Source organism: Amia ocellicauda, chromosome 21 (genome assembly GCF_036373705.1).
Source record: "Amia ocellicauda isolate fAmiCal2 chromosome 21, fAmiCal2.hap1, whole genome shotgun sequence".
Lineage (NCBI taxonomy): Eukaryota > Metazoa > Chordata > Actinopteri > Amiiformes > Amiidae > Amia > Amia ocellicauda.
This window is the reverse complement of record NC_089870.1, coordinates 4,683,290-4,705,264: the sequence shown is the minus strand read 5'-3', so window position 1 is coordinate 4,705,264 and position 21,975 is coordinate 4,683,290. Positions and strand designations below refer to the sequence as shown.

At 39.0% G+C, this 21,975-nt stretch overlaps 1 protein-coding gene across 1 annotated transcript in view; it reads right to left on the bottom strand.

The window, feature by feature from the left end:
• The window catches only part of akt1 (v-akt murine thymoma viral oncogene homolog 1), a 49,669-nt gene that overhangs the window by 12,114 nt on the left and 15,580 nt on the right, over window positions 1–21,975 (bottom strand). The window contains exons 3-7 of the mRNA XM_066694273.1: window positions 4,500–4,628; window positions 2,940–3,051; window positions 1,847–1,994; window positions 913–1,044; window positions 737–802 (exon numbers count right to left, since the gene is read on the bottom strand). Of these exons, the coding sequence (XP_066550370.1) occupies window positions 737–802; window positions 913–1,044; window positions 1,847–1,994; window positions 2,940–3,051; window positions 4,500–4,628 (587 nt within the window). The remainder of the gene's footprint in view (window positions 1–736; window positions 803–912; window positions 1,045–1,846; window positions 1,995–2,939; window positions 3,052–4,499; window positions 4,629–21,975) is intronic.

Genomic DNA, 21,975 nt, shown 5'->3' with positions numbered 1-21,975 from the left:
ACATCTCAGAAGCGGAGAGAAGAATGCATTGATGAGAAGTCCTAATATTCTTCCATAATGAATATTTTTGGATATTTTTTTTTTAGATTGCAAAAAGAATATCCCACTAATTTAATATTAAATTAATTCTAGACTGCGGCAGTGTTAATGTCATGATGTCAGACTTGATTTAGGCCAACACCATTGATGGTGAAATACCTCTTCTAAAGTCAGTCTAATTGTCTGTCTGGACATTGGGTGCAATTGTGCCCAGCAATATCCAGGAGATACAAGGGAAGGAAAAAAACATTAATAGCATTTTCAAGCAGTACCTCTTCACCACAAGCAAGCTAAGTTACCCAAAGAAAGGGGGAAGTGACCTCCCTGCAAGCTCGGTATTTGAAAAGCAATGACTGAGGGCATCTTTTCATGAATGAGATACCTACAAAATTAGCCGTGTTATCCTAAAACCCATTTAACCAGTTTCTGGGCCACTTTAAAATAGACAGTTTAGGGGAATGTCCATTGTGGGAGTCTCCATGAAGATTGATTGCCCAGGTTTCTGAGAGTCTCTCTGTGTGTTCATTGAAATCTTCTTCCTGCAGGATTATTTAATGTTACTCAAGGTCTTCAAACAGAAAAACAAGCACCTCTTTTCAAGGGCACTTATTCATCGCACTTGGAAGGCAAACCTATTCAGTTAGTCTGTGGGTATCATGGAGTGTTTGGGTTAGGTGTATAGAGGAAAGGTACTTACCGTCAAGAAAGGGTGCTTGGAGTTCTGTAGGACTCTGTTTTCTGTAAGTGTGTGTGCTACTTCATCCTGCAAGTGATCACAAAGAAACATTTGTCCAACTCAACAATAAGCGCCATTCCAAAACATCCAAGATGGCTGCCGCTCACGGTTTTTCTCAGGCTTCAAAACATACTCACTTTTGCTACGATCACTTCCTTTTTCAAGATTTTCATAGCATAGTAGCGTCCTGTTGCTTTCTCCTTCACAAGAATGACTTTCCCAAAGGTGCCTTTACCAAGAAGTTTGAGGTATTCAAAGTCATGCATAGTCTGTGGACGGGGGAAAAAGGCCAGTTAGGATCCGAACCCCTTTATCTGGAAGTTAAACATTCCCAATGGTAAGCTGTCAAGATGATCAGTTATTTTGGTGGTCAAACTGTACTATGATGGACCAATATATATTTTACATATATTTTTTAGCCCTACAAAGACCTAAATACAGAGTCAGATTCACAAATTCAGCCTTTTTTAATATTGGCATTAACTAGGTTCAAGTGGGTAAGCAGTGTATTTAACTTGTGAAATCCCGGGGCTCGGAAGAATGTTTTAAATGTGCAATTAAGAATGCTAGCAACCTAATCCTCTAATATTCTGTGTAGTTCAGTTAATTCAATATCACTCCACCGGCAATAAAACAAAAAACATAAAAAACCTAAAGCAAGAAAAATAACGAAGAGACCAGAGACAGGTTCAATGTTGTTGTTGTTGGGTTGAGTTTGTGGTGAGAACACTTTGACATTTAACAACTATCACTGTAAAAACCCCAGTCTCACAAGCTATGCTATTACAGCAACGTATTCAAGAGAACTTTTTTTGTTGAGAACTTGCCAAAAGCAGAAAATCAATTTCTCATTCAAACTACAACAACAACAAAATAGAGGTTTACCAATAAATGACTAATGGTTGAAATTAAACTGAGAGTGAAGGTTCCTCTGGGGAGCGTTTCAGATCTGCTCAGAACTGCAATTACCCCCTGCCTGGAGAAGAGGGCTATGAAGCAGCTATGCTCTGAGAGATTAATAAGCTACACTCTCTGACTCTGGCTGAAGGGCTTGGTGACAGAGAGACGCACCACTTTGAGTCTGGGTTTGGTGAGGTACATCTCCATGTCCTCCATGCCAATACTGTCATTGAGCGAACCTGGCCGGCAGTCCATCATCTCCTCCTCCTGCTTCTGCAGGCTGTCGGCCACCGTCTGGATCACTTTTGTCCATTCTTCCCTGAAAGTAAAAAGGATTTGACATGGATATAATTGGAGCTCGTGGATCATCACATTGACTTTTGCTCAGCTCCTTTCAGCACAGTTTCAATGCTATACTGTTTCTTAAATGATTGAAAAGAGACCAATTAATGGATGACCAAGTTCATTGGTGCCCCTGATCCTTTCAACTATTCACTAATGTTTATAACTTTATGATTTTATTTGTATCTCCATATTTGACCGATTTCAATTTGCTTGCCATACTTTGCAGAGTTTTACCCTGCTATTCTATAGTAAAGCAGGGCACACATACTGGGACAAATATTTGTTTGTGGTTAGGTAATTAAGAAAAGTAAATTCATCAAATGCTGATTACAGCAATAAAAGGAGCAATGAGGTCGATATAAAATAAATGGAGGGAGACTGCACAAGCTGAGATTCATTTTTCACTGTGGAGGGGACCTTTAAAATGTAAATGCCCCTTCTAGCCCAGGCCAACAATGGCCTTGTTAATCCCAACCATACACTGGGGGGGGAGTTATTATTATTTATCACACACACATATTTGATTATAAGTACATCACTGCAATTTTGTGAAAAAGATAGATAGTTACACTTTTGTCTAAACTGCAGGAGGATCAACACACTAAACGTTGGCTGACTGATCAACAGATGAAAATGAAGGAAAACACTAAGAAAAATAATCACTTGGCAGTGGTGTGGTTTGAAAATCTCAGCAACCCTGGGAGCTTATGGTCTTGGTTTACCTACTGATCAATGATGAATATAAAAGTGTTGAAAGAGTTTGAGGGAAAGGCCCAGAAAGCAAATGTCCACCAGAGAAGAGGAGAATGCCACATGATGACAGAGTGGGCCAGGTCCCAGTGGCCGAAGGGGACCTCCTTACCTGAGTCACAGCAGATGGAGGGGCAGCGAGGCGGGGGCGAGAGGTGGAGTTACTCACCTCTCCTCAGGGGTGTCCACGTGGAATGTGCGCTCGATGACTGTGGTCCACTGCAGGCAGCGGATGATGAATGTGTTGGGTTTCGGCCGCTCTGTCTTCATCAGCTGGCACTCTGACCACATTCAGAGGGAAGAAAAGCAGGCAGTTGAATTCATTTATCTTTATTGCCACTGCAGCTGACACCCTGAGACCGCCATCAGCCATTCAGGGTAACTGACGGAAACTAGGCTAATAGGAAAGTGTGTGCGTGTGTGCGTGCATACGTGCGTGCGTGTGCGTGTTGGGGTGGTTGTAGCTGACTCACACTCTCAGACGCAATTGACAAGGTCTCAGCAGACAAAACAGTAAACCTTTCTTGATCTGATGCAGTTCTCTATGGATTTGTGTTGTCTGATCACATTCAGTTAATTAAGTTGTTACAGTATAGCTCTGGTGACTGCAGTGAATTGAGGGGTACACACAGGCAGGAAAACAAAAGGAGGGACCATCAGTTACAGAAATAAAAGACCAAGGCAATATCAAGCCAATTTACAGAAGATCAGGAGGTAATATGAATATTGTTTATTCTGAATCATTTTCACTTTTTAGTCGGATTTTAGGCAAACACCAAACAGAATGCACAAGAACGACAATTCAAATAAATTTAACATTTTCAGTAGTCAATAAATCGTATAAATTTGATAACCGATAATGAAATTGTGCAGGACGTTTAAAATGGAAACCACGGACTCAATTCGTTACCAGAGTGTTGTGCTGCATTATTCCTCTCCAAACGGAGGGACGTAAAATTACCCCATGGTGCTTTCTTTATTTGGTATTGAAGAAGGGCACACCGCTCCTGCCTGAACTTCAGGCTGAAAGTTTGCTGATGGAGCAGGCTACAGAGCCGCAAGATAAATAATTGAGATCAGCTTGTTAATAACCACTATAATTCAAGAATGTCAAATGGAAATGTTTTGTTTAGCGAACAATATGCTGTCTAATTACTCTGTTCAATCATCTGCAGAACACAACAGACCAATCTTCAAACTTGTGTTTTTTTTTTTTTTTTATTCACTCTGCACAAAGAAATAGTGCAGCCGTGCACATAACTGGATTTATACCCCCACCTCCATTCATACAAGTAGACAGTGGATTAGAATAAAAGTTTTTCTGACGGTAAAACTGAGCACTTTATGCATTTCTCTCTATTTTATTTCAAACGTGGAGACTATTACATAACCTTAATCACACAAATTCTAGTCATGTATAGGAAAGAATGATGGTTTGGAGCTGTTTAGCCAGATCGACCACAAACATCCTATTCATGCTTTGTTCTTAGAAATAACATCACAGCCTCAAATGTGATGCAAAAACACCAAATGTAGCCTAGATAGGAAGGCCATTTTCCTGTTCGTCCTTTTGTATAGTCATTCTATGATATTTTAGAAAGCACAGAGAAATTGGGTGGATGACAACCTGTGCCAGCTGTCGCTCTGACATTTTATTTGCATTACATTTTGGGACATCCCACCCAACTAGCAGGTCATTCAAAGCCCACAACTAGAAGTCAAAACTTACGTGCTACTGAGAAATTATTTAAAGGCGTCTCCAGTTGATCGACATCCTGAGGCCTCTCTTTATACCCGATGAACGTACCGTCACTCTTTAATAAAAAATACCTTGGCCGCCAGGTTTTGATGTATTCTCCTGAAAAACAAACAGGGATTACTTATAATATGGCTAAACAGCGCTAAACATTACAGCATCCTGTGTGTGTGGCTTGACAGTGACATTAGAACAATTGAGAACAACAACAAAAAAACTGCAGATGAAACTGCAGATGAAACCACAGATAAAACGACAGACATCCTAACAACCTGTCAGGCTGTTTCAAGTCTCTTGACAACACTGGAATAAGACGGAGACTCTCCCGAATTAGTCAGAATGAAATAACCTGGTTATTGTATGTTAACTATCTTTCCTCATTTTTTTTTTTTTTTTTTTTCCAAATATAAGGGAATAAAGTTAAATTCAAATTAAACATTAAAAAACATGGAAGCTCTCGCAACTCACATTATCTAATACATTTAAAATTACATGTTTTTATTTTTATTTTACAAGCAATTTTCTGGCCATGTTATAGTATGAAATCATTTGATTGTGTTATCAGTTGCATTTCTATAATTAATTAACTGATATACAAGAAAGAAAGAAAGAAAGAAACAAAGAAACAAAGAAAGAAGGAAGAAAGAAAGATTGTATTTCATTTTTAGTTTCAACCATTGACCAGCATCTTTAAAACAAAGTGAAGGATACCAGATATCTGAAGATGAATACTATATATTACTATCAGTTTAACTGCATATTCTGAAGGCCACCATACAGAGTGGATCTGGAAATGTAAACAGCTGTCATAGTATTAGACGCATGTTGGATTTTTACATTTTAGGCTATTTTTTAAAAACAACAAAACCAATTTTATCATTTAAGTCATGTCACTAGAATTTCGGTCCAACAGTGGCCTGGACATTGCAGTGCCGTAAAAATTAAGAGACACCCCTACTGACTGATCCAGTATCCCCATTTTACAAAAGGGACATCACTGAAGATCATTTATCTTCACAACACTCAATGACTCAATGAGGAAAAAGGGAAAAAAAAAGAAAGAAAAAATAAAATCAATTTATGGTGTTGATGTGTGGGGAAGCTCCTTACCAGATGTTCTAAAATATGATAAACAGCTTAAGCATGATAAAAAAAAAGGCTTATACTGGAGAAGGCCTGAATATTTATTCAAGAAAGTGTAATTTATTTTTAATTACGGTTTCTGGAAATTAACCCCATGCAGTGCTTGCACAAGCTGTCTTTAATTGGCCCATTTCCTGTGACTGAAAGGCCTGGGCAGAGAGAATCAGTCAATTTAGATGATTTTTTGCCACTCAGAGAAAAAAACAGCAGTTTGGGCTTGACTCCTTCAAATGTGTTGGTCAGAATAGGATGCTGTAGATCAGATAGTCAGAACTGTGAACAAGACATTTGCTTTGACTAAATTATATACTTTGCCTGGTCCCCTAGAGGAGATAGAAATTTTTTCTAAGTTTTTCACCCAGCCGACTGGTCCCCTAACTCGAAAATTTTAAAGTTCGCCAATCGGTCCCAAAATAGGGTGGCTGGTAGCTGGGACACTACTGAGCACTGCCCCGTTGTTAGTTTCTGTGTACCATTTCACATTTTGTGTACCATTTCACATTTTGTGTACCACTTCAATGGTTTGAAGTGAAAACAGTGGAGTGGACTGCTATTTGTAAAATTCAGTCAAAATTATTAAAAGCCAAATTATAATCATTAATGCAATGAATATAAAAATAATACTTTTAGACAATAAAAATGAAATATTCAGGAATGTCATCAATTAAGCAGATTGAGGGTGAAGAGGGGTGTAATCTTAGTGATTAGATTTCCTAATTATATATATTTTTTTACTTTTTGAAAAAATTTTTTTATATATACAAGGAACCCTGAATTAAATCCCTTGATTTCCAAAAAGCAAAACTGATCAATGTACTAATTGTAATTTAGAAGTGTAAAATCGAGAGAGAGAGATAGATAGAGAGAAATCAAATGTCGAAATCTGAGCACGATTTCAAAAGTCTTTGCAGACACTTCTACATCGGTGGCAATTTAACTCTCAATTAGACTCTGAAATACAGTAGACAGTAGCATTCTCAGGTGACCAGTGGCAGTAAAAACTTTTGCAGTCCGCGCAAGTGACAGTTGCTGGATTAAATCATTTACAAAGGGATAGAGGCAATTGTAAGCACCTGATTTACTGCAGCTCCAACGACGCGGCACGAATCATTTTAAGTTAAGAAACATCTGCCTGAAAGTACTGTATACTTTAAATTTAGATTCACAGCAGATGTCCAATATGTTATTACTGCTGTTGCCATTTTTCATAATGACACGTGGGAAGATTTTTCATCTCCATTCTGCAGTGTAAGTGTTTTAAATAACCATAGTTAATTTAGAAATTAGTTAAGCTTCTGTGGCAGCTTTGAACACTTTTGGGGTTTTTTCACACCCAAAGTAGGGAAAAGATTTGAACACATGGATTTCAAATCTTATTACAACTACAGGGTTTTCCTAAACAAGGATTAAAATAAAAGAGCTACAGCTGGATTACCGGACGCCAACTGTATGATGGATGATTATATTGGTTGATGCAGTGTGAATAGAACAGGAATATGTATCTGGTCTTATTAGGTAAAAAAAACTATGTAATTAGATCTTACCAAAGCTGCACTATTAAAAAAAACTTGTCCGTTAACAAGAACAACAACAAAATGCGTTTAAAAAGAACACGACCACCAAAAATCGATACCACTGATAATTCCAGGTTTCTATTTCACCTTGAAAGAAGACATTCCTAACATCCTTAGAGATGCTCCTCTCTAGAATTTTTTGTTGCTATTGTTTCATGTACACTTGAGAATAAGTAAGAGAGAGGACTTTCACACTTCCTCTCATTGGATATCACCCCATGGCAATGTTAGTGCAGTCAGGTCAGGTCAGCACAGGGATTTATCAATTGGTGTTTTATTTCCTTCCATCAGCTGCAAGCTGGTATTCTCCAAGATGACAAAAAAATTGCATCATTAGTCAAATTAATTACCTTGATATTTGGAGCTGTCTGACATCCAGGGCTGCACCCAGGTTAAAAAAGTAATGAACTACAAACAGTGCCAGGCACTTTGCTCAGCTAAACTAAATGACTTGGCTGACCTGATTACCCCTGTAAACACCCACTGCCAATGCAGGCTGGTACAGTATGTGAAAAATGCTAAGGACAAGGGGTTTAGACAAACGCTCGCAACCAGCGTCATGTCACTGTAATTAATTACATCAGAAGGGTGAGGGCACTGCGTGTCCCAATGAGAAGACTATGGGTTTACACTGGTGTCTCATTTTTTCCTGCCCCGCATGATTTCTTCCCCGATTCAACAGCGAAGTAATGCAGTTATCCCCTTCCTTTTTTTTGTTTTTGTTTTTAAAATACAAGCTGAAGACATGTTTAACTCCAACATGTGGAACAACAGGAAATTACATTAAGAACATGAAGATGTACTTTCCCCTTTCTTCCAGTAGGATACCCATGTTTCTTACAGTAATTATTTGGTATTTATACATGACAGGTTTACATATGGGAATTTCCAGGGGAACAGACACATAAGACACTATCCAGTGCTTGTGATGGCTAATTAAAAGAGAAATTGTATGACAAGTAGGCCAAATGAAACGTTCACTTATTATAGAACAACCTATGGTGGTAGACCGTTTCCAAACGCACCTTTGTTGAAGTCTAGAAGAAAACGGTTGTGTAGCAAAAAAATAATCCAATGAACTGAATATTTCGGTTTGTTTTTGTCGAGTCTGTTCACAGGAAGCAGTAAACTTAATTAAACTACAAAAATAGTGCCAAACTTTTTTTTTGGGGGGTGGGGGCAACCTTTTGTAGTAGTGGCAAGCAAACTGGGGGGTTCAATCTGAAATGAATCTGCCAGACAGAACAGTAGATTCGATCCAGCGGCGGCAGAAAATCTCTGGTGATGGACAGCAACAGCTGTGTGGCAAGGGGTCGAGAGCAACAGGCGGCACGGGGCACCTCGCGTGTTCAGATGAGGGAAGACCCCACGCCAGCCAGTCTGATGGCCACAGTCCCTCAGGGCTGGCAGCTCACTCAGCTATAGACAGGGGCTACACTTTCTTGCGTCACAAGACCAAGGGGAGTGCTAACGCTGCTATGATCCTGGAGTGCCAAAGTCCCTGTAATTTTAATATTTAACTTAAGATCACAATACCTAAAAACCTAGGGGGATTGGCAATACAACAAAAGACTAACCTTATTAGTTACTTACAATTCCTCATATCAGCTACGCACAATTTTTGGCAACAAATGCCACATTAAGCTTCTGGTGTTAAAACGCTACTGAGTGCGATCTGTGTGATCTACAGTTTGAGACAGAGATCTGTCTATTTTGTTGAACTGTAGCCTCTGTAGTTCTGCATCCACTGTGACCTTTTCACTACTCTGTCTGGTCACAGCCGTTTCTGCAAGCTGTTTTTATTTATATATATATATATATATATATATATATATATATATATATATATATATATATACACGCAGACATTTTCTTTGAAGTTCTACTGCTTTTCTTTAATGGATTCTTCCTTTTCTTTGGGTTACGGAGGGGAAAAGAAGAAAAACAAACTACTGAAATTAAACACCAAACCATTATATGTTATAAAAGTCTGTGCCAATATCTTACAACTAGGGAGACAAATAATTGTGGGTTCCCTTGTGTCTTTCATTATTATTGAATGAAACTGCTACCTAAATGATATGCTCAGTTTTAATGATCATAGAACTACATCAAAACCCCCGATATGCTGGTAACTCCACATGTTGTGTTCCTGTAGTGCCGGGTTACCCCTTACTAAAGTGTGCTATACTGTAGAATACATACAGGTGGGCTGTGTTCTTGTAAAGCTCGCTGCGTATTCTTGTGTGTGCATTTTAAGTGTGCCTGAAACGCTTTCTGATAAGCACAGCTTGATTCTACAAAACAGGAAACAAACACGCTAGACAGCCTGACCAAACTCTAGATAACATCAAAAGGAGCCCTCTTTTAGCACTCTAGAGTTGACTCTGCTTACTCATCTCTATGGTTTCTAAATGAGGAAATGTACAACAAAATTACTTTTTTCACTTTTTAAAACATGTAGGCTTGCGAATTCCCTTTCTAAAAATGTACTACCCGTGTACATGACAGAAAAACATAAGCAATCCAGGATGTAAATATTATAACACCTATTCTCTCCACCTTCTCTTGAAAAAATATACATATAGGTGGAATTATGTGGAGGGCTAGTATTACCTTGCTATAAACTCATTTAAATTGATATCATTAGGATCTGTGGGAACCAGAGCTTCTGTTAACAAAATTCAAACTGTTTTGCATTGAGCAGAAAACACTGAGCAACAGTTCAGGGTTTAATTTTGTCAATTAATTAAGAAAAGAAAAAAGGTGGGTTCTTTTGTTCTGAGAGAATAGGGGAATACACCAAGAGACTGGGAAAGTGAGGGGTGGGGGGGGAGAAAGAGAAAAAAGAAACAGAAAGTGAGAGGAGAAAACTCCTCCCTGTCTTCTGCACAGTAGCGGAGCTGTCTAGCCCTGATAGAGTGTCTTTACATCACAAACAGCTGCTGTTCCCTGGGATGCTCACTGGGTAAAGTGGAGAATAATGAACAGCGAGCCTTGCCAAACAAAAGAGAATTCATCTTTATTTGCCAACGACTGCATGGCTCGACTCTGGACGCAGCCACCGTGCCAGTGCCACGCCTCTCAACCCACACACATAGACACCAGCATAGACTCACTGTGGTCCTCTTACAAGTTTCAGACCTTACCTGAGCTTACTCTGAGCATGAGACTAATGTGGCCTAGGCTGTGCGCAACACCTGCGATATCTCCACGAAAAGAGGGCAGCTCTTGCACAATTCTCATTTCAACCAGGTTCTGGAAAAAAGGAAGTGCTGGTGGCTGCATTTCCTAGGAGAAGAGCAGACCATCTGTCTCCTTATAAACTCTCCAGGACTATCCCAGGGTTCCTGCTGTCTTTACAATACCTGGGATAGAGGACCCTGAAGCTTGCACCTGTAAGCAGGCAGTGTTATCCGCTGGCACTGTTTAGGACATCCCTACTATGCATACCTGCTGTTTGCAGTTCTGTGGGTTTATACTGTGGACAGAAGCACGTATGAGGTCTTGTTCTTTCACATGTTGGTACGAGGGTAGTAGTTGATTAGGATTTGGCAAATTCCATATTTGTAGGATTTGAAAGAGATGACTTTATATTATATACATTATATTATACACGATTAAAAAAATGACAGATGTCCAGACCATACAGAAGCCAGTACACAGATCAGGTGAATAAGGCTGTGGGGATTGAAGGCTATTTTGTTGTGGATGGACTTGATATTCTGGATCTGCACATCTAGACATTTTCTGGCTAAAGACAGGCAGATTGGAAAAGAAAACACTGAAGGGCATAGTGAATAATAAAAAGAAACTTAACCATTTGCGCTACTTTGAGTTTTATGCTATGAAAGGGAGGTTATTTTTTCCAAAGTGGTTTCTTTTCCGTCTGTACTTTAAAGCTCTGCACGATGGAATGACACCATTTAAAAGCCAGGGTTGTAAATCTTTACCACCCCCCAATTCTAAACTATACAGTACAGATGATAATTTATAAAGCATGCACAGCTGTTTCTGAGATCTATATGCACTAAATGCAAATTTGATTATTTGAAGCAAACTGCTGCTTTAATTGATTCTCCAACATTTTCACTTCTATTCTTTCCCCTTTTTTGTTTTACTTCGTTTTGATTTTTAATGCAAAAGAGAAGAAACCATAGGGGAATGGATTTTGAAAATGTATAGACTGTTTATGGATTATACAGACAGACAGAAGCTTTTGGTAAAAAAACATGTTTTTTCATGTTTTGTTTTTTTTGGTGTTTTTACACAGTCTTGTCTGAATATGCCACAGATATAGCAGTGGTCTCGAGATTAATTCAACCAGAGCTACCAAGTTCTCTGTCTAGATGCTATCTTTGACAAGTCTTGAGAATAAAAGGCTTCAACCATAGAATTGCAGAAGGGGTCACATAACACATATACTGAGTCAGTCATATAACAGAAATAAAAAGCAGAACATTCTGAATTAACATAAGCAAAGCAATCTTCTTAAAACTACCCACAAGCACTAACTGTTAAACTACACATTTGAGCTTATGTCACTGCTACATAAGGATTAAATCCAATGTACTGTATTAGAGCATTGGGATTTGCATCTTACTTAGGCAGCATTTTCACTATCAGCTGATAAAATTATAAAATTCAATTAAAGCAGTCAGGATTTGTTAAATATATCAATTTTTTCCACCTCTAATTCAGCTAAATTGATTGTCAAAACATACATTACAACACGACATGATTTCATGTCAGTCTGCTGTGGGAAATGAACTGTAAGTGTAATATCATGCTGAATCATGCTGTTAAACAGTCCTGTATACAATCATGTTTTAATCATATAATTGTATCAAGCTTTCTCAAGAGAAGAAAATTATCTTGCTTACATTTGTCTCTAAAACAAACTGTTAACTACTTGAATTAACCACTCAGTTCAGCTATCTTATTCTTATTCGGCACTAAGTGTGATATTAATGGCATCACACTCAAGTAACTAAAGTTACATCAGGGTTCACAATTATTCTCACTTTATCCAGTGACTCTTAAAATCCATGACTGAGATTTATATGGACAGTTTTTACCAGTACAGTTGTGGTAAACCAGGAAAACAACAAACAATAAAATTACAAGAACAGTAATGGTTACCAAATCACTCCTATCAGTTTTGATGTTGTTCATTTCCACAGAAGACTTTCCAGACACTATGTTCTTTGAGGCCCGGCAACCGTAGAGTAAGAAAAGATTAATAGGCCTCACAAATGAATGTCTTTCTTGAAAAAACTGACCTAAATGAACACGTGTGGGGGGGAAACTCCCTCACACTGTGTGTGTGTGTGTGTGTGTGTGTGGTTGTGTAAACGTCCAACTCGGCTCTTTAATAAACATATCATGCGAACATTCACAAGTTAAGAAAGAACAAACCCCAGGGCTTGCAGCGCAAAAATTAACACTTTTAACTCCCGTCTACCAGTGGCAGGATTTCCTGAGGGCTTATGTTGCGTTTTGTTTTTGCTGTTCAGGGCCGGAGACAGGGGAATAGTGGGAGGCGGGGGCTGTGGGGAGGATTAAGGAATAAAAATTAAAAAAAAAACAGGGGGCCATATCTTTTGTTGGTTTTCTTTGGCCACCCCTCGTCCCTCCGGTCTATTCTGTGTCGTCTTCTTTTGCCTCCAGCCTGCAGCTGCGGCCAGCCGTCCTGTGCCCTGCATCTCAATGAGCCGCCTCAGCCCGCAGTCAAGAGTGCGCCCCAATGGAGAGGTCAGTGCTGACAGACTGCCACTCCAAAGGCTGCCTCCGGACCTACCCTCTTTCCCGAACCATATAAGGCAGTCCCGGTCTCACAACGGGCCAATTCACAGGCAAGGCAAAGCCGCCGGGGAGTTTTGTCTTTCTTTTTTCAACCCCCTCCCCTTCTTTTCTACCCCCCTACCCCCCTCCTTTGTTTGTTTCTTTCACTCACATGCAGCTGGATGGTACTCCACTGCTGAGTCTTTGGCACCGCTATCAACAGTTTCGGGGAGAAACGACTGCTTCTCAAGTGCTTTCTTTTCTGCTATTGCGTCTCCTGCCGCCGCTGCCACTACCGCCACCAGGAAAAAAAAAGTGTGTAAAAGGGGGTGGGGGCAAAAAAAAAAAAATCCCTGTAAAGTCTGTCCCGCTTTCTCACGCTCATAAGACAGCCTTCTCTTCTTCTCCCCTGCAAGTGACACCTGCTGATTACCATACCGCCACTGTGGGAAGTTTTCTTTTTGTTTTGTTGTTGTTGTTTTTTTTGTTTGTTTTTTGTGTAAACAGGCAGGCCCTGGATTTAACTGGGTTAATGCATACAACAAACAAATAAACACACACTGAGTCACACACATAAAGGAACGTGGGCAGCGCTTCTCCCAAATCCATCGGAAATTCGGCTGGTCACCCACGAGCGAGTTTAAAAGGGGAAAAAAAAAACATAATACAAAAAATAGAAGTTTGAAAAATACTAAAAATAAGTTAATTTATGAAATCAAAAAGAACAAAGGCTTATTTTTTTTAATCTTACACTAATGCAGACAAACAAAATGTCTTTCTACAAACAGCACTATTTCTGTGTATGTGCAAACTGGAATACTGGAATATTGTTAAAGACCTGGAAAAGCGCAAAGGGCAGAATAAAAATGCAAAGTGGAAGCTAGATCACTTAAGGGCTTCACAGGTTACAATAAATTTAATTGATCAAATACTCTACTAGAAAAATAGTATTATTCATACTCCTGTTAAGTCAACCCTGAATCTGCAGGTCATTTATAATTTATTTCATATACATAGAGAGAGAGTCAGAGAGCCAATTTTGTAACAGCCAATTTGGTTAAATCAATTTCATATGGCACCAGTGTTTACTTTTAATCCTACAAAATCATACAAGACTGCAATATAACAATTCTTTTGAAACAATGAATAAAAATAATTTAGAAAACACAGGCTAAGCCAGTTTTAAAGCAACTTTAATTGAAACCCTAGTGTTCAGAGAAGAGAAGAAAGAATGTGTAACTTTTCAGTCAATTTTCTAATCGTTAAGTGAGATCAAATCTATGCTTCAATGGGTCTGAAACCAGAACAACTGCTTGCAATTCCAAGCTAAAAACTGCAATGTTTAAATATATTATTTGATACAGATGTTTGGTCTTACATTGTAATAATTCCCCCCCAAAAAGTGCCACAAAGTATCAATATCAGGTAACATCAGTAACCAGAAAGTAAAAGGCATTATACAAATTTAAATATTATAAATACATATAATATATCAGCAGCAGCAGCCGCCTGTATCGATCCACTGCTGGATGAAGGCCTCCTCCAGATTTCAGAGAGAAATGATATTCTACTTTCAGGTGCTGAAGAATGTAGCTCATGCAAGAGCCTAAGATTAATGTTGGAAGGGGACAAAGTGCTAGCTTTCTCCCCTCTGTACCAGGGGGTTCAGAAATGGCTTCCTATAATTTCCGACGCAGTTAGCAGAGTAATTTGTGCAAAACTAGAAGTCAAAAGACACAGCGCTAATCCACGAACGCGCCTGGGTGCCAACAGCAATGCCAAACTTCACAGTTGTGGAGCGGGCTGTTCTTGCACACCAAAGTAACCACACAGCAGGCCTGCCGAGAGAGGAGACAACTGACGGAGATGCCCGTCACTGTCCTCCTGTTCTACTCCCATCCATCCCGCTCCCAACATCTGCTGCCGCACAATTTACTTTTTACACAACATTTAGCAGGATGCTGCTTCTTATTACCCAGACATGAGGTCCCTAGCACATGGAGACAGAAGACAGAATGGCCTCAAAACAGGGAGTCTGGCTGAAGTGAATTCACTTCTGTTTTTGTTTTTTTGTATTTCCGAATGTGTGCAGATTAAGCGAGGCTGCTCCTAGAAAAGCCCAAATGTCGTTTATCAGACTTTAACTTCTGTTCATCAGCGGTAAATGTTGCAAGCAGTTGACCTCAATGTTATTGCATATACTATCATGGCAAGGACATTGATGGATTTGTGACACAGCTTTTGTTTTGTTTATTCAGAACTGAAACAAGTGTCAGGGAAGGTTACAAATGAATGAAATGCAGCAGCTCACGAAGGGAAAGGATAAAGAGCAGGTTGTGTTAACCAGCTGCAGCCTGACTAGGCAGAAAAAAAGCTTAGATCAGTCAATTATAAAGCATAATATACGGATGGCTATACCCTTGGTGCACTTCCATTGGAAATTGCTGTCAAAAATGCCAATAGAAACGCATAGCTACTGAAAAATAATATAAACCACATTTATATTCATATATATATATCGTGTTATCTGGAAATACATTAATTTGGCACAATAGAAAAACTGCTATATTGACAAGCATGCTTTAGAAACTATGGCACAATTGCATTTTAAGCAAACCTACAGTTTCTTGACCTCGTCATCTCACTAACTCGTGCATGAAGAATCTATAACCACACAAGACTTGTTTGATACAGAATCTGCATTATGTTCAGGCTTGCATTCATTGTTCCTCTCCACTTCAGTGCAGTTGTAATCAACACGCCAGACATGGATTATAGTGAATATCAGAGAACTGAAGACAAGCTGTCATAGATGCTCAGAGTTAAAATGCCCAAATCTAGTCTATATTCTTTTATTTATTCTGTCAATAACAGCAGTAGTTTGGGAGACTGTTCGGAATAAAATAAGAGCACTTTGTATCTGACTAGAAAGAACAAGGTTTCCAATTCAAAGTCTTCAAAATATAGATAGAAACGAATATGGACACTGAAAAGTGTGTGTGTGTGTGCATGTGTATATACATGCTTGGAATAACAAGAAAAAAATGAATGGATCCATGAACAAACCAAAATATGTGAAACGGCGAAAATGTTAAAATGGCAATGCAATGGACAGATTGCAAGAAGAAGAGGTGATCAAAGACGGACAAAGGAAGCTACCGTATGGATCCCAAGAGATTAAACTAGAAGACAACCACATAGAAGATGGGAAGATGAAATCAAACTCTGCAGGCGTGACATGGAAATGAGAAGCTTTAGAACAAAGCAAGTGGAAACCTCTTGGGGAGGCCTTCATCCAGCAGTGGATCGACATAGGCTGATGGTGATGATGATGAGGATGATGATCTACAAGATTTTTTTAAAGTAATGAAAAATGATTAGTTAATGAAGCTTGACTTTGGGGATTGATTTGGTTAAAGTTGTCTAGTACAATGCATCACAACACAGTGAGAGAGCTATGAATGCACAAAAGCTACAACAACAACAAAAAACACTTAATTCAACTGTGTTCTCAAAACGATAAATGCAGATCCAGGAAAAGGGAATTACATAAAATAGTGAAAAGGCTATTCTCCTCACTAATAATCCAATACTGTGTGGGAGTTACACTCCTTAATATTAATCTAAAGGTAGGGCTGAATAGGTGGGAAGCAGCAGCAAAAACAGAAACTAGATAAATCAATGGAAATATGAAGAGACACTACTACATGCTTAAACAAGGAAGAGAAACAAACAGACAAAAAAAGGACTGTACAGTGGCAGAACAGAGGATGTGGGTTGATAGGAACTGACCAATTTATATTAAGAATCCATTTCCTTCACTTGGTGGTTTTGTTGCGTTTTGTTTTTGTCATTGTTCCATTCCTTGCTCTTGTTCAAAGTTAAGTGAAAGAACGCAGAGCCAATACATCAGGCCGTACAATGACAGGCCGCTGTAGCACACTCACCACACACAACGCCTCGCTTACAACCTCATTAGCTTCACGGAGAGGACGGCTCTTTGTGCGAGGCCACCGTCGTGGCAGAGAACATTGCTGCTGCAGGCCTGGCCAAGCGCAGCGTTCGGGGCTTAGATATCTTGGTCTATTTTGCCCACATCAAGTCAAATATAAAGTCCTTTGAGTCAAGTCCAGTGTTTTATGCCCTTCAACTCTTTGTGGCACAAGTTTTTCTTCCCTTCACACCATCCTCTCAATTTGACCACCAATTTGGCTAGTCTTGTTAGTTGCCCTGGCCAAGAGGTTACAGTGCACATGTGGGCAGACTTGGTGCCCACTACTAGGTGAGGAGTATTGCAATATGCCATATAGGATGCATCTTGTATAATTTAAATATGCAACTTTCTTGGGAAGCTGGTCGTGCAAGCAATCTGCTTCAACAAATTTAATCAGCGTATGTATTTTTTTTTTTTTTTTAAATGAAGCATCAAGAAAAAAAAAAAGGCAAGACAGGTTGTTAAGCTGCGTGAAGCGGCACCATTCCAGCAAGCGTACCGGGGAAGGCAGGCTTTCCCACATGGCACTGTGCTCGAGAGCAGGAAATCAGCCCTGTACAGCTGTGCTTTGTTAATACTACAATCATTTCAACCCAGACAGCCTTGTAATTAAGCAACTCCATCCACACTCCTGTTTCCAATGGTTCAGAGCGACTTCTTCTCACAACAGAGCCACTTCAGCTCTCCAATCATCGCACGGCTGTAAATCCGCAGCCGTTTCTTGTGCCCCCCCGCCCATGTGCAGCAGTTCAGACTACTACTGTTGTACCTTCCCACTATACAATGATCAACACAGTGTCCCACATACTGTGATGGGAAGGGGGGGTACAGAGACATCCACGCAGACAACCTTGGCTCGTCAGTAAGCTATATTCTATTTCTAATTGCTATGTCCTCATTAAGGACCATTGTAATTGTTAAGGTTGGCTGAAAAATAAATTGAATAAACATTTTTCCTTATCTCAAGCCTACCCCATTTAATCATTGAGGTTTTCATGATCACTGTTCTTAAAAGATGACAGACAATTTTCTCGATGAATATCTTCGTATCCATGTTTGTTTTTATGATGGAGGCGGATAACAAAGCAGGATGTCAAGTTAAAAATAAATAAAGTGGGCTTGCAATTTTGACAGTCACTCTTGTAACCTTTGTGGACAGGCACCCTTGCTTTCCATTTCAAATATTTAGATCTATAACATTAGAAGCATCGAAGAGCATTTATTTCGATAGCATGCTATGACACCAACTGCTAGGGTTACACAAACAAAAACAATAATGATTACGATTCTCAATAATGATTTTGCATAGAAAAGTATTTTATGAAAGAATAAAAATACATTAATTCAATGGGGAATGGATACAATAGTGATCATAAAATACACAGTGGTGTAAATGTCAAGTGTTCATGGTAATTATCTTGGTTAAATAGGTTTCATTAGGAGGGATACACTAAGAACGGAATGGGCTAGAAAGTTCTTCTTAACCACTACAGTTTGTATGTTTGGACTGCAAACAGCGGCAGCTCTATAAACTCCAGTATTTGGGGCTTAGTGGTCTGGCAGTTGTCATTAATCACTCTTGTCATTGTTAGGTTTTCAAAGCTGGCACTGAGCTGTGACCAACAATGTCACTTTGTCATCCCATTTCAAACCTAACAGGTATTTCTGATTACTGACATAAAGAAGCGCACAACATAGAAAAGTGGTTGCTCTACAGGTCAAGTATGGGTTTGGTTCCAGTCGTCATACACAAATGGACAAGAAGGAAAACCTGTGTTTTTTTGTTTGTTTGTTTTTTCCCTTGTCACTCAGTGATCAAGCTTGATATAATTGATTCAAATCCGTTAAGAGATTAAGTGTTCAGATCAGTCACTTTCCAGATATAAAAAAAATGTAACCAAGCAACAAAATGCACTATACCTATTCTATTCCATTTACAATCTAGTGCTAGAATTAATGTACATTTATGGTGAGGGTCCATTTTTCGACCAGCACAATAACCGTACGTCACAAAGCTTAAAATGTAACAGTGGTTCAGGTAGAGGAAAAAAAAAAAAATTAAATGTTAATCGCAGACTCAGAGTTCTGACCTGGATCTCATTGAAAACTACAGGTATGAACCCAAATGGTAAATCAGATAGTCACTATAGTATGAATTTGACAAAAAAACATCTGGTCACATATTAAAAGGACTGCAGCAGTCATATGAGCCTATATCATACTATATACAGCTCTCTTTGGGTATTATAGTGAATGTTTGTGACAGGAAGCAGCCATCCACAGTGGAAAACATTTAATAAAGGCTAGAGGGCAACAGAACAATCGTCCTGGCTGTTCTCTGTTCGTTCCAGTAGGAATGTCTGGTTTGTTGCCTGGTTGAGTTTTTCTCACACAGTGGTTACATATCAGAACCTGTGATATGTTTGGGCTTCCTCATCCACACACTACAGCCACGGAAAACAGATGAGGCCCAAAACTACGCTCGCACCTTGCAGTCAAAACAATCACATCTCTGCCATACAAGCTCAGCTGCCCTGGTTTTCTAGATGTGTTCTTCCTGTTTGTACCTAATAAGTCTAGTGTAAATGGCTTCAAGCTCTGCCCCTTTGTTGCATGCTGTAGCCTCTGATTGGCTGATCTGAATCTTGGTTGTGGCAGGCTGAGTTTTTGGAATAATTTGCCATTTTTACTTCCATGAAGGAAAAACTTTAAGCAATTTCATAAGCAATGAATCGTGAATAACGATGTGGGTGATATGAACCAGGAGATGGGAGAAGAAAAGGCAAAAACAAAGTAAATGCAGTTCGCTGTAACAAAAGGCAGATCTCCGATGGTAAATATGAATGTTTTACACTTCATTGAATACAATAATATTTTGATCTGGTACCACAAGTGCCCAATTCCCCCCTTCCTCCCATCCATGGCACAAACACATCAACTTCCTATTTTAATCAGGTTTTGTCCATAACAATAATAAAGCCAATGTATTTTTAAGTGCATCATATCATGAGCAAACACTGTACCATGCCTGTATGAGGTACAGCAATAATAACCTATACAAGACCTGTTGGCTCTGTCAGAGGGGAATTTCAGTGTTGTTTACTTTACAGGGCATTACTGGAAACACAATGTACTTCCTGTTTTTAAATTTAATCACACTTGGTTCAGATCAAAAACAACACACCAGCAGCCGTTTTCATGACATTGTTTTTAACAGTTAACTTGATTTGTATATTGCCAGTATTGTGCCTCACTAAATGTCATGTATATATATTGAACAGAAAAAAAAAAAAAGTTAAATCATGTTGGATTACAAAGTGAGTTTTCTAGGCAAATGAAAGTGAACCTCTACAAGCTGAAAGATGAGTCTCAATGCCTAAATGGTCTGTTCAAACGTAAATTATGAATGTTTATCAGAAGTTGCATAGATAACCAGGCAAAAATCATTCTGCCACCCCAGCTCTCAGCATTTTGCATGACAACTGCACCAGTGTAGCACAACAGTAGCAGTGCTCAGTAGATCAGTGAATCAGAGTTTAATAGATCAAGGATCAGACTTACTAAGTTTAATAACTGCAACAAAGTTTAGTTAGATTATTTTGTTTTTACAAGATAAAATGTAAAATCAGGGGTAACTTTCTAGAACAAAGAATATAAAGTACCTAGTTAGGCACACCCTCCCCAGTACTACAGCTTTCACAGAATATACAAAATCCGGTGCGCTGCTAGTGCACCTGTGAGTTGGTTTCCTCATGTTTCTCTATGGCAGACTTGTGAAAAGGAAGTGATCGTCTGTGTAGAGAACCTCAGATAATAAGTGAAGGGGCCGAGTCCTTCCGAGCTTTTAAAGTACAAACCAATACAGGTAACATTAAAACAAATGTCACATACCATTTTAGTTTTAGGTTTTTAGCTCCCCCAGGATAAAAAAAGTGCTTGTGAGCTGGCAACTTCATTCTAAAATTCATCCAAAGATGCAACTAAAAAAAGTGCACTTGGAAAGCAGAGGGTGTTACGAAATTAAAACCTGTTGCCCAGCGATGCAAAAATAATTAAAAAAAAATGCCAATGCTTCCTGTAAATGGTAAGCATTGTGAAGAAGGCAGATACCGTAAGTCACACATGATGTGAGATGGCCTCCTAAATAGGGGCGTTAAACCACTGTCCCCTAGAGAGGACATTTTCAAGTTGCCATTTCAGCCGAGCTCTCGGTTATTTAACTGAAACATCTTTTGAATGGGACAAACGACGCAGTTGTAAAGCTGTGAGGAGCTGTTGTCGAATGTAGGTCAAAAGATAAAATGTGAAACCCCTGTATCAGAAAACCAATTATATATAATAATTTAGTTTGTTTGTTTGTTTATACATTAGTCCAAAAACAGACTAAGACTGCATTAAGGCAAGTGCAATCCAGCACACCTGTGTTCTGGTATTTTGTCCCACTTTTACATCTTCATTTGTAATTTTCCACCCTTAAAACAGAGTGAGAATGACATTGTCTTGTAGAATAAAGCATTGACTTTGACTTCAACTGAAAAACTGGAACTGCAGGACAGCAACGGAGCCACCGACAGTGTGACAATGATTTGACATTAAACCCATCTTGTCAAGAAGCCTTTTCAAAGAGAAGTTGGCTGATGCCCTGAAATCAAAACATGGCTGTTCTGGGTGACATTTAGCCATGCACAGCTGTTGGATCCTGACAGCATGCCAACTTGCATTCTTGAAGGGTTGTTTGTTGTGTTTTTTTGTTGTTGTTGTTGTTGTTGTTTTTTTTTTTTTTTACTTTCATTATTTATTTATTGAATGGTCAAGCAGTATCTTAGCTTTAACCAATTGCAAAAACTAGTCAAGACCTTGATAACGGTTGCCGGTATGAGAAGCTCACTAAATAAATTGTTAAAACTGTAAAATGTAGTAGGTCATTCTTAAATGGTCATTTAAAATCTGTGCT